Source organism: Tauraco erythrolophus, chromosome 7, assembly GCF_009769465.1.
Source record: "Tauraco erythrolophus isolate bTauEry1 chromosome 7, bTauEry1.pri, whole genome shotgun sequence".
NCBI lineage: Eukaryota > Metazoa > Chordata > Aves > Musophagiformes > Musophagidae > Tauraco > Tauraco erythrolophus.
The window spans coordinates 63,602,742-63,616,191 of record NC_141471.1 but is presented as its reverse complement, the minus strand read 5'-3'; the positions used below and the strand labels follow the sequence as shown (position 1 = coordinate 63,616,191).

Here is a 13,450-nt window from a genome sequence, read left to right as displayed (position 1 = left end):
AACACATGCCCAAAGGCCTCTCTCCCTGTGAGTCATTTAATTCTACTGCAGCCACCTCACCTCGATAGGGTCTTTCTGAGGCAGGGTGCAACAGCTGCGGAGAAGGACGGACAACAGAGTTTGTGGTCAGTATAGTACGGCTGACCATGAGACCCTGCAAGGACAAAGAGCAAGAAGGCACTTAACATTTCAAAAATTCTTCATCTCCACCCCCTAAGAAGGGAAGAAAAGAGCATTGTTTACTTAGCCTGGTGATCAGCAGGACCATGAAGAAAGATGAAAAGTCATAGGGTTACAGTAACATATTCCTGTGTTCCGCTCCAAGTGTTTTTTTGCCAAAAGCTTTTACAGACCTTCAAAACAAAACAAAATGAGAAAGGGAAGTGGGAAGGGAAAGGGAGGAGGAAGAACAGAGAAGGGGAAAGAGGAAAGGGCAAAAGGAAGAGGGAAAAGAAGGAAAAGTGAACATGTAAAAGAGAAAAGGAAAAGAGTACATTCTTTGACACATCTTTATGTAAATATGCAAAGTGGAAAGGGGTATCTGATTCCATACGAATATTGGGTTCAGTGTTACTGACGGCTCAATTAGTGCTCGCAGCCTATCAGCTCTTTAACTCATTCTAACAAGCTTCAGAAACAGCAGTGGATGAAGGCAGCCAAGCACGATCCAGGTCTTATAATACTACCTACCCTCACTCTCCTGGTCTCCAGCTGCCCTTTTCAGTGATCATGGGTAAGTCACTGAGAACCAGATTCACAAAGGAATTAAGTATGTAAAATCCAACTTTAAGTTCCCTACTTAAAATCACAGAAAACAATAGTTTAGAAGGGCCCTCTAAAGGTCATCCAGTCCAATCTGCTGCTCGGTACAGGACTAACCTGAACAATCAGGTTGCTTAGAGCCCTGTCTAGTCAATTTTAGGATCCCTGCAAGGATGGAGATCCCACAACCTCTCTCAGCAACTTTTTCCAGAACTTAACTCCTGCCATGGTGAAGAAACGTTTTCTACTCGTTCAATCAAAATCTCCCTTGTTGCAACTCTTGACTGTCATTTATCCTTTTGGTCTGTTTTGTCCTCTGAGAAGAGTCTGACTCTGTCGCCTCTGTAACCACCCAAGTAGTGATGATGGGGCCCACATCATCACCTTACCCGAGAGTGGAAACTTCTTAGATACAAGGTGGCTGAAGTAGTTTATGAGAGACACTTTGGGTTTACAAGCCAACAGTAGCAGAACATTGAACAAGAACAATCGAGTGGTGATGGACCAGTAAGGACAGGGAGGATGCCAGGTGTATACTATATATTCCAGGCTATTCTAGCTGCTTAGCAAACGTTTTGTCTTCAAGTGAAGAATGCTTCCAGTTTCTAAACTGGACTAAGAGAGGTTCATTTTGGAAAATCCCCAGATAACATGAAGGTGACACTCAATCTTTAGGCTTTCTCTACAACCTACAAGATGGATTTTGAGCCGTCTGCCTGTTGAGACCTCTTTGTGTCATGACCATGATAGAGTATGTAGAGAATCATCTGAGGCCTGTCAAACTGATTCACTTGCACTTCAGAAAGATACAGGCATTAGGACTGAGATCCTTCCCAATCCTTGCGCAGGTGCACGAGGATGTGGAGAAAAGTGCTGAGTGCCTCCCACCTCTTCTGGTTTCTGAATGCCAAGTCTACTCCTTCTACACATTTTGAATCAAAAAGGGAAAGGCCAACAGGAGTCTGAGGCACGCAGTTGTCCCAGCTTCGTCAGTAAGGAAATAAACATTCCTACCAAGCACTCGCACGATGGTGTGACTCTAACAGCCTGCTCCACATGACTTTTCCATTATGGGTTTTAGTCTGCATGGTTTATGTTGAACTGATCTGCATTTAAAGCTTTAGTCATAGAGAAGAGAAAACACAGCAGAGCTCAGTATCCAGACAGGGGAAAAATAATTTTTGTTGACATCTGATAAACATATAAGACAGAACAGTGTAAAGAATTACTTATTTGATATTTCAAAAATACTTCATCTTATGGCTACAGTACTGAAATTATACACAGAAGAGACGACAAGACAAAGGAGGCATGTAGATAATCTCACTCTCCCCATAGTTGCCTTGGGAATTAGCACCAAATCATGCATTTATTAGCACAGTTTTGTTCTGCTGACTGTACAGGAGCTAAACGAGACACCAGCTTCTTCTGAACACCACGGGAATTCTGCGATGCGCATGGAAACACTATAATTTGAAATAGGATGTTTAGAATACAAGTAACTTCACTATCCCATAGAGCTGCTGAGTAAGGATTCGCTTAATATTCCTACTGTAAATACTCCGGAGTGTCTGCATTAACTCCCAGATGGAGCAGCAGTCTTTTCCCGCCAGTTATGTGCCAGTTATGGCTTTTTTCAGACATAAAAAGCAGCTTTGAACAACACAGAAAAAAATTCGTTTTCTGAAGGTAATATTTCAAAAGAAATGACAAAACCTTCCTTGTTGGACAACTCAAAGCCAGTGTGGGCAAAGCAGTTAGAGAGTTGCCACAATTCTGTTCTATCTTTTGAAATTCTGTAAAAGAAGTATAAATAGGAGCTACAATAACTCGGGTCACCAGTGATGTGTTTATTTTTCCACTGAGAAGGCACCTGTTCAATTTTAAGCTGGTTCAGATTTATACTGAATACCACTCCACCCCCCCTTTGCCATATCGCTGGGCCAGGAAATTGCCATGCGGTACTTATTTGTCAGATTCACATTGCATGATAAATAGATGTTTCACTATCAGTACATCAGAAAAAAAAAAACACAACACAGCAAGAAGCACACATGCAAAAACAAGGCCTCGATTATAATATAAGGCCACTTTAGCAGTATTTTGAGTTGTTTGTTAAAAACAAATGCAGTTACACACTAATATACCATATATTATCATAGAATCATGGAACGGTTTGGGTTGGAAGGGACCTCAAAGATCATCTAGTCCCAGCCCCCTTGCCATGGGCAGGGACACCCTCCACTACACCAGGTTGCCCAAAGCCTCATCCAGCCTGGCCTTGAACACTTCCAGGGATGGGGCAGCCATAGCTTCTCTGGGCAACCTGGTCCAGTGCCTCACCACCCTGAGTGGAAAATTTCTTCCTTAGATCTAATCTAAGTCTCCTCTCTTTCAGTTTAAATCCATTGCACCTTGTCCTATCACTACACACCCGTGTCCAAAGTCCCTCTCCAGCTTTCCTGTAGGCCCCCTTTAAGTACTGGAAGGCTGCAATAAGATCACCCCGGAGCCTTCTCTTCTCCAGGCTGAACAGCCCCAACTCTCTCATATTATAGAACCCTAATGAAAAATTCAGGATGCTTTCAGGTAAATATTTTTACATTAATATCATTTCACCGCCGTAACTGATAGGTTGTTTTGATCAAGAGCCAGATGTTTTCAGCTGAGAAAACCTGCATGTGTCATACACCTTTCCTGTAAAAAAAACCAAACCCCAAACCGTGTGTGTTAAACCACATTCACAGCTAGTCTGAGAAGGATTTAATGTTTGCTTGGTTTTTTGCAGTGCACAGCAGGAAAGGGTCGAATTCATACGTACACGCGCTCCCACGCACCGCAAAATGGCAGTCCGACTGGGGAGCATTCATTGCAGATGAGCAGTTCCTCCTACCAAGGCAAGACCTATGTTGGTTTGGCAAAGTGTTGAAACAGATGGAACTGGAACAGCTTGTGAAAGGCTGCAGATGAAGAAAAGCCAGGGCTCCAGCCCGCTGAGGATAAGAGAGCACCACATTCGCAGAAGTGATGCAGTGTATGAAGTCGGGATGTAGTTAACCAAAGTGGGACGGCAGCAATAAAGATCCCCACTGTGCCCTCACACCTCACTCTGTGACAATGTGCCCTCACACCTCACTCTGTGACGCAGCCAGTGGAATGGCAAGAAGGATTACTGAGCCTGATCAACGGGTACTTTGATGTTAGGAATTCCAAATATGAGAGAATTCCTAGAAAAGCCTTGGATTTTGCATAATTTCCCCCTCATTTTCTTCACCACTACATACTTTGCTTTGTAGACCACCATATAGACATTGCTGCCTAACAATTAAACAAGCTACTGGTACGTTTGTTTCGGTTGTACACAACAGCTCATTGCCTCTTGAAGACATACCTTCTAATGAAACATCGCAGGACTGAGCCAGAAGTTTTCTGTGGGACAGAAAGAAACCTGGGGCCAAACAGCAACAACTCTAAACTAACATATTTCAAGAAACAATGTGCACTTAAGGATGTTAATTATCTGTTAGTTACCCAACCAAGATATCAAATATATTACGACGTAGTATATACATATAATGGTGGGGAAAAAAGGACTTGATGCATACTGTCATGTGTTCAACTGCTTTGGTACCATCAAAGAATAATACCTCGAGAAAATCTACCTAGTTCCTCACCCACCCTGCACAGATCTGCTCTTTCTGGGTACCTGTTTTTCCTAGAAGCATGGCTCACGACTCAGTAAGTCTTAAAATTTTTGTAGGGATCACTTTAAACTAGGAGACCACATTCTACCTGAGATGTTCAGGTAAGTTTGCTGTCAGGTAGTTATTTCCATTAAAAGATATTTTCAGTCTGGTTTGTTTGGGTTTAGTGATGTAGTTCTAGATTTTCCAAGGCAATTTTGAGCTTCTGTTGGTCGTCTTCCACTACTGTTCTCCAAGACAAAACTGACATCTCTTACTTTGTAGCCAGTAAAAATCTTGTAGTGTTTTCTAGTTGAACAGCTTACCTAAGGAGAAGGCTATATAATGACAGCTTGAGAAAATGGCACTTCCTAAACAGCAACTGAATGCACATAACAGATAGGCTCTGAAGTTTCAATGACACTTTGTTGAAAAATCAAGTAGAGAATACTTGGAGCAAATTGTCCTCCACCACCTTCTTTCCTTGAGTGAAGTGGCAAGCGCTTCTTCTTCATGTATTTATTTCTTGTATACACACATGTTTGGATACATAAATGAAGATCCTATTGTCAGACAGACAGTCTTTTGGTCTTCTGCAGTACTCTTACCACAGAACTGGTGAAGGACCTCTCTGAGCTGACAGTGCTATCTGCATTCTGTCTGCCCATATTGCACATATTCCACTGTCACTTGCAAAATAACGTAACCAAAACGGCTTACTCTGACCTTCCTCCTTCTCAGGCAAACAAAGCACTTTTAGGAACTTTGCTCCTGAGATCTACACATGAAGTTCCTGGGACGTCCACCTTACACACTAGGAGAGCACTGTTCACAGGTACATTGCAGTCTGGACTCAAAAACGTCCGTGGTCCATCAGTTTTGACTGCATTTCTTGAGCTCTAAATCTGGGTGTCTATCTTAGCTGTCAGAAGATTTTGTCTGGTTTATGTTCTGAAACTGGTTTGCAGTAAACTCCAGTTACAGGCCATTCAAAACAGCCACACGACATAGCTAGTGCTTATAGGAAACTTTGAAGCATGTCTTGCAGCAGCTTCTTTTCTCTCACGAGCCATCAACTTACTATTTAGCAGGCAGCACAAAATTGAAATGATTTCTAGGTGGGTTCTGTTCTCCTTCAGTTAGATAATGTGCATCATTTGTAAGAAGGGAAGTGGATACAAAATGCAAAGAGCAATGACCATGTAATATAATGCCCTCATAGTCACTGACCACCAAAAAAGCACAGAGGAAGTCCAAAGTTGTATTCAGCTTTCCAAAGACGCAGAGCCAGACATCCTGACTATGTATGGAACCGTGATTTCACAGTTCAGAGCAAGATATGCCACAAATAGGACTGAAAGTTAATGCTACCTGAGCGGTTAGAAGCTACTATGGCAGGAACTGACCACAGGAAAACATGGATTCAGTGGCTGCAGTGGAGGTAGACCCAGAGCCAAAAAGACCCTGGAGATTTCCAAGCATAGAATGAACTGGCCAAAGCCCACTCTTGGTCTTATTCTATCTTCTGTACTGAAGGTGAAGCAAAGGCCATGAATGACAGTGCACTTCAAATGAAAATCTCATCACTGAATCACTACTGCCAGCTTCAAGCCTCCGTCAACTGAATGTTTGGAAAGAAACATGCTTGAGTGCGTCCAGAAAACGCTGGTTCTTCTCAGAACCCCTCAGAAAAACTTGGTTCAGATCCTGGTTCTTCTCAGATTTGGCCATAAGATCGAGGTTCGTTTAAAATACTGTGATTCTTTGGCAGGGCACATTCAGCCCTGTCTGTTGCTTTTACCAAGGCTTTCTCACCAGATGGTATCCTGAATAATACACCTGTTGTTTCATGGTCCTCATATGCAAATACATTAAAATTAGAGCTTGCCCATTTTACTCATCCTTTGGGACAATTCTGCTGCATTCTACTCTCTGCAACGTCCGTGACTTTCCACGTTCGGGAACAGGAGCTAGTAGAGATGGGAAGACTGCATGGATAGAATTCACCACAGTCCAAACTGCTGGTTAATTTTGTTGGTTTTTAAACCTGCTGTAATTGTGTGGGTTGGCCAAACAGGGAAAGACTGTTTGGTGACCTAGAAACAGTGGTGGTAAATAGATAGCCCCTCTTAAATAGCGAACATTAATGACATCTGGAACAAAGTAATCAGATTTCACCAAACTTCACATTTCACTGTCTTTCTAGCCAAGGCAAACTGTGTAAATTGGCAAAGCTACTGCATCAATTTGGTCAAATGTGAGATAGCACTATGAGAAAAAACAAATCAATCCACAGCTCACGTACCAAGGGGAAGAAATCACAGCCAAAGGGACAGGCAGCCTCCAAAACCTGTGTCTGATTTGGAAGTTAGTATGTTATGATAAGAAATCAGCTCTTTGGAACCTTTTGAATATCCCAAACACAAATAATGCAATCAGATCTTCCCTTCCGCTGCTTATTTACTGAAATGGCAGCTTGCAGCTGAAATCTGTATTTGTGTCTGGGTCCACCTGCTTGAACCAAACAAGACAAGCCTATTCTTACGCACACAGCGTAGACCACTGTATTCTGCTGACTACTCCTAGCCACTTAAAACAGTATTCCTCACTCTCTCCAGTCATTCATTCACTTCTGGAGCAAGCAGTACAAGTTCAGTACCTAACACGAGATCATCGAGATCAGGCATTGTCCTTAACATGTAAGAAATAAATCACAGTTGAATCATTTTGATTAAATCGATGCTTGTTAGCAGGTACTTCCAGAAGCACCTGGAGAACCTGGAAGTAGCAGTTTTCACACAGCAGCTGCTGCATGGAGCACAAACTGAGTTAATGGAGCCCTGGTACGAGGCTGTGGGAAGTCTGCGAGTGGGCATGACAGTGCCCAAAGAGATGTATATGCATTTAAACGCTCAGGAGACCACTAGGGCTTCTTTCAAGAAATTCCTTGTGTTCCATGGTCTACAGCTGAGCCAGAACAACACAGAAAAGAAATCATAAATATGTAAAGGGGGACTGTCGTGAGGATGGAGCCAGGCTCTTCTCACTGGCATCCAATGATAGGACAAGGGGAAATGGATATAAGCTGGAACACAGGAGGTTCCACTTAAACATGAGGAAGAACTTCTTCCCAGTAAGGGGAACAGAACACTGGAACAGGCTGCCCAGAGAGGTTGTGGAGTCTCCTTCTCTGGAGATGTTCCAAACCCGCCTGGACGCGTTTTTGTGTGATCTGATCTAGGTGGTCCTGCTCCGGCAGGGGGATTGGATTAGATGATCCTTTGAGGTCCCTTCCAATCCCTGACATTCTGGGATTCTGGGATTCTGTGAAATATTTCAGTATGGCTTTTCTCAGCAGAGCAGGTCTGTCGAACACCATTTAGTGGCAAATGCAAGCACAATTGAGATTTTAAGTTCTATTCAGATCATGGAAACAACTGCTTACTACAGGCTTCCAGCATGACCAGGATGCCTTCAGAGAGGAATTGAAGATGGCCATTATAACACCATATCCATCCCAGCTGGTTTCCCCCTCTGAGGCCTCAAAAAAGGCCAAAAAAAAAAAAAAAATCTTCAGTTGCCTGGTAGAGTAGCTTAGAAAACATGTAGTTTCTCATCCAAGAGAATTAGCACGTAGAGGGTGCTACACAGAAAATCCATTTAGAAAAGTGACAAAATGGAACAAACTTCCTAAATCAGGTTGGTTCTGCTGGTGTTATCCATCTCTTCAGCTACTCCTACAGATGACCCCGACTGAACCCAACTGATTTTCTGCAGTAAATTAACTATGTTCTGCGTGGAAAGGCATTTTATCAACTATGAAATCAGGCTCAACTCCACATTAAGAACACGCACAACAGCTGGTAACAGCCCGAAGACATCTCTGAAAGATATGCAACGGCTTGTTTGATTTGGGCTCGAGTGCAGTTTGATGATGTCCAAATGCTCAGTTTGGTGCCAGAGAACATGGTGCCATCTAAGTTATCTTTACGAAACACTGTGCTCCACGCTGACCAGCATTACTGTAATTATGTTCTGCCTTAGGAAAGAACAGACTGAGCCAACCCTACCGCTGCGTAAGCTGGTGTGACTGTGCACGCTCAACACTCAAAGCACATGCAGTAACTACTTGACAGAAACTAGTTTTTAAATGTATATATGTATTTATTTACACTCGTCGTGTTGGTTCATGATGAAGAGAAGTGCAGGCTGGCTGCTCGTATGGATCACACCAGCTCATCAATGGCCAAAGAAAGTCAATAATTCAGGATTCCTCCATCAAGCTCAGCAGGTCATGAGTGCAAAGTTTATGTCAACAGCCTAATGTCAGCCATTCTGCGCACAGAGAGCCAAGGAAAGAGACAAATATTTACTTTATGTAAACTATTGCTGAGCGTGTTACTTAGGGCAAGAAAGAGCTGTTCAGCTTGGCTCGGAATAAAACCCAGATGTCAATTAGAAATTTGTAAAGCGTCTTTTGGAGCACATAAACATAATGCAAACTGCAGAACCACATACATTTAAACATTTTTTTTCCTGTTGTTTTTTTTTTTTTTAAAGGCAGGCACTGATTTGAACACCAAGAACTGAAGAACACCGATAACTGCCTAGATAGCCTGGAAGAATAAATGTGACTTCTGCAAAAGGCTAGAGCAACTCATCGGGAAGACTCTTATCATTCAAACTTCAGCAGGGGTACCATTCAGATTTTATAACTTTAGTTCTGCCCACAATCTGGGTACCAGCATGTTCAGGACTGTCTTCTGAGCATCTTCTATTAGCTAACTTCATGTGTGGTTGAAGATGCAAAGATGGAAAAAGCAGCCAGGGTAATAAATGTAAATCAAGATACACTATTAGGTCTAATTAAAGGCCAATTACACACACCACAAGGTAATACCAGATAGAACAAGACTCACTATGCTCTTAGGTACAGACAGATACATGCTTAATTGTCATTTAAAGAAAGGAGAAGTGATGAAGCAATTTTTTAAGACACCAAAGTATCTTTAACCCTCCCACGCAAACCCAAGTAGAACAGGGTACTATATTTGCACAATTTTCATCAGCACAGGAGAAAAACCACAAAAGCACTCCATAGTTGAAGTGAGACTGTACTTGGGTGAAGAGGAAGAAGGCATGTTATTCTTTACCTTTTTGTACATGTGCAGTGCTAACTGCAGTGAAAGGGACAAAAGTTTTCCAACAGAGCTAGTAAAAATTCAGAATTCCAACTCACTGGAACTGCTGAGATTTCAGAACTGCTGTTCAGTTTCACTCCAAAGCAAGATTCAAGTATTCCTGAAGAGTTTTGGTCAAACAACGACCAAATCCCATCAATTTGCAGAACATGCAACAGAATTTTAGAATTCTGACTGAAATGTTTCCAATTATTTTCCATTCTGTCACAACACATCGCTTCTAAACATTACATAACAGATACCAGACTTCATTGTAACAAGCAAAACAGACACCATTTCAATCAAGAAGGGGATTCAGCTGGTACTGTGAATGAATAACTCAGGATTTTAAAGGTAAGGTTTTAAATACACTATTTTCTGTCCCATTTCACAACAAAAGCAGTGGTCAGACATTTTAGGACTTGGAAATGAAAGCAACACTTCTACTGAAACAAAAGTCCCAACATCACACAAGTTCACTAAAAAGTTAAACAAAAACAACAGAATTTCTCAAACAATTTTGAAGACTACCATCTGAATTTTTCCCCTCAGCATTCCCACCATCCTTTCATTTTCTTTCCTCCTCCTCTGTAGGAACTGTCCATAATTATACAACTTCCTCAAGAAGAACAGGACTTGGTCAAAACACTTTTCCTGATAGGAAACTGATGAAATTTTCTAACTAGTCTTTCTAATCTCTCTCACAAAGACATGGTGGAGCTTAAGGCATCTGCTGGAGGCCTGCTGGGGCTTTGGGTTTTACCTGCACCCTCCACCCCCCTTGGCAATTTGGTGCTTCCCTGGGGAAACAAGAAGACATCACATACCAGTCTGCCTAATCACACACCAGTAAGCAAATTCACTAGACCTTACTGAAGGGGCTGGCTGATTGGGGAAGGCAAAGATGACAAACTTTTCTCCTCTAAACACTCCGAGGATCACTGCTTTGTCTGCTGGTTTGTAAAAAAAACAAGCCACTCAGTGAATAATGAGCAATTTTCTTGATGTTATTTAACCAACTCAAGAACATCTCAAGGTGTTATTTCTCCTTTTGCATGTCGCCTGTACAATGGTACAGCAAAACGCACCTGCGCTGTTCCTCTAAAACCACGTTTACTCATTCCCAGTTCCTCTTGTATAAAAACGAATTTCCAAATATAAATACGCGCTATGGGGAGACAGAGGAGAGGTCAACCACCAGAAATGCAGCCCAGCAGTATCCAATGGGCTGGAGAATCCTGGAAAGCAGTAATCTTAAAGGAGAGAGAGACAAAAGTGCCACTGGATAAAGCAGAAGTTTAGCAGCAAAAGGCTGCTAAATACCAGAGGGTCAATTCATCTCCCTGTGTCTCCAAACATTTTAATCTTAAATACACAATTTATTTCTGTGCACTCTATTAATAAAAGGAACTGTGGGAATGGACAAAGAGCTTATCTCTGCAATAGTTAGACTAAAAGATTTGAAGTCTATATCTCTTCACTCTTCAGTAGTAACAGGAAGCATTTATTTCATTTGTGTACTTGCAGCACCAGAAAGAAAGGAAGATTATTCTCATTTCTAGCACTCTAACACCTGATTTCAGGAGATTAAAACATTTAAACCAAGCATCAGGAAAATATGTCGATGTTGTGGAAGAAGGCATGAGATCCCTGCTACGTCAGGCACTTTAAAATCGGATGTAAAAAAAAAATTCAGTGAACATTTGGGAACAGGAACTTTAATATGAACAGACAAATGAGCAGGGAAGAACATCAGGCAAGAACATGTGCCCAGAAGAGTCTCCAAGCCTCCAGTGATCTAAGGAGACTTGCATAATTCCCCTTGATTTTCATTCATGGTAAGGTTAGGAGTCCTTCCAGCAGTAATAAGATTCTGCACAGGAAGAAACTGTCCTGTATCAGTAGGTGTTTCTAGTTTTAATGAGCTTCTGCTTATTAACTTTTATGTACCAAAACTTGGTTCTCTCCAGTCCAGATGTCACTCACTGCACTGAATGTCACACATTCATCAGCTCAAGAAAAAAAAACTTAATCCATGATCTGTAATACAGCATTACATTATTTCTCATCTGCACTTACAGCATTTGTTAGTGATAACTAATCTGTGGCTGCTCCTCCTGCTGAAATAACAACCCAGAACTTTGGTTTTTAAACACACTATCTATTCTATGGCAGCGTCGGTTAAAAAGGAAAAAAAAACAGTCTGAGTAAGATTAAAGTCCTCATGTGTGATATCTCTGTCCCTTCAATCGTTACTAAAGCTTCTGTCACATAGTTATCCTGGGGTTATTTACGTAACAACTCAGACTATTTTTGTAAGACACTAAAAAACCTCTTTTTGACATCAGTATCATTGCTCGTAACGGGAAAGTGATTCATGAAGCTTTTTCACTTTTCTCAAAATCACATGTAAACTTTGAAATCAGTGTTCTCTCTGCTAAGTTAAATTTGAGGCTATGTCTTCCAGAGATGCTGAGGCATTTGGCTCCGTTACAAGAACGTATGATCTGCAATTACAGAAAGGCTTTTCACTAGAAGTCCATAAAGGCTCGGCTGGTAAAACTCAACATTTAACTCTCGAGATCCAAAAATACCAATTTGCCCTGACGCTTATTAGAAAACTCTGTGCGCTGGAACAAGCATCACATCTGTGCCTGACACATTCCTGATGTCTCCAGAGTGACACATACATCTGTCCTAACTGCTTTCTGCTACCGTTCTCTGACATCATACACCCAAACCCATTCAGTTATTCGCCACTTCTTTGAAATACTCTCTGTTGCTTATTACACTTTGAAGAATTATTGAGAGAGCAGGCACGACAGGCTGCCTTACAGATGGGGAACCAATGTACTTATTTTCCCTTTTCCAGAAGGAATGACAATTTAAGCCCTTAACTGTCAGCAGATTCCCTCTATGAAATGAAGAACTGTGAGCAGCAGAGAAAACTAAGATCTGAAATGCAGTCTCTTTCCGTATTAGGAAAGTGCATCTTAAAGCTAATCCTTACTCTCAATTTCTAGACATGATTTGGAGAAGTCTTACCTTCTATGATCTGAGCTGCTGAACCAGCATGGATTGACAAGCCAAAGAGCAGTAGCAGCAAGTCCCAGGTCCACCAGGCATGCCTGGAGCAGGTGTGCCAAAAAAAAGGGAGGGTGGGAGAGAATGAGACCAAAGAGAAGCATGAGGGGAGAAAAAAGAAAAAGTAAAATTTAGAAGTGAGAGTTCTTACCATGAGAGCATTTTTTGCAAGTCAGTTGAAAGACCTCAAGTGAGGAAAAAGTACAGTGCACATGAGTTTTATGCTTACGAAAATAAGAAGCTAATAAAAACTGGAGCCTGCTGTTTCTCCTCCAACGTCCAGACACAAGTGGAACAAAGGCAGCTCTCAGGCTGTGTGACTCACTGCAATTCAGCGCTCCAGCTCTGAAATCTGACTCCCTGTAGACCTTCCTGTCAGACCGCTGCCGAAAACTTCCTACTCGATTTAGTGATGGACACCCCTTACTGCTGCACATCATCCTAACGCTGGCATTATCCGGTCTATTCTTTAACTACCAGGTACCCTGGCAGGGAGCAGCACAGCTTCTCCAGTTTCCCCTTTCCCCCCGCCCACTCACAACCTCCAATTACTTATCCAGTAAACCCTGACCTCCAGCATCCTTCCATCCAGCATTACGTAGCCAATGATATATACCCAACCGTGTCCTGGGCTGCATCCAGAGCAGCGTGGGCAGCAGGTCGAGGGAGGGGATTCTGCCCCTCTGCTCTGCTCTCCTGAGACCCCACCTGGAATACTGTGTTCAGCTCTGGGGTCCCCAA

The 13,450-nt window shown here is 42.2% G+C and overlaps 1 protein-coding gene across 2 annotated transcripts in view; it reads right to left on the bottom strand.

The window, feature by feature from the left end:
• Nucleotides 1–12,871, bottom strand: part of COL15A1 (collagen type XV alpha 1 chain) — a 130,553-nt gene extending 117,682 nt beyond the window's left edge. For both annotated transcript variants that reach the window (XM_086614931.1, XM_086614932.1), the window contains exons 1-2: nt 12,861–12,871; nt 12,671–12,753 (exon numbers count right to left, since the gene is read on the bottom strand). In XM_086614931.1, the coding sequence (XP_086471057.1) occupies nt 12,671–12,753; nt 12,861–12,871 (94 nt within the window). The remainder of the gene's footprint in view (nt 1–12,670; nt 12,754–12,860) is intronic.
• Nucleotides 12,872–13,450: the final 579 nt, after the last annotated feature.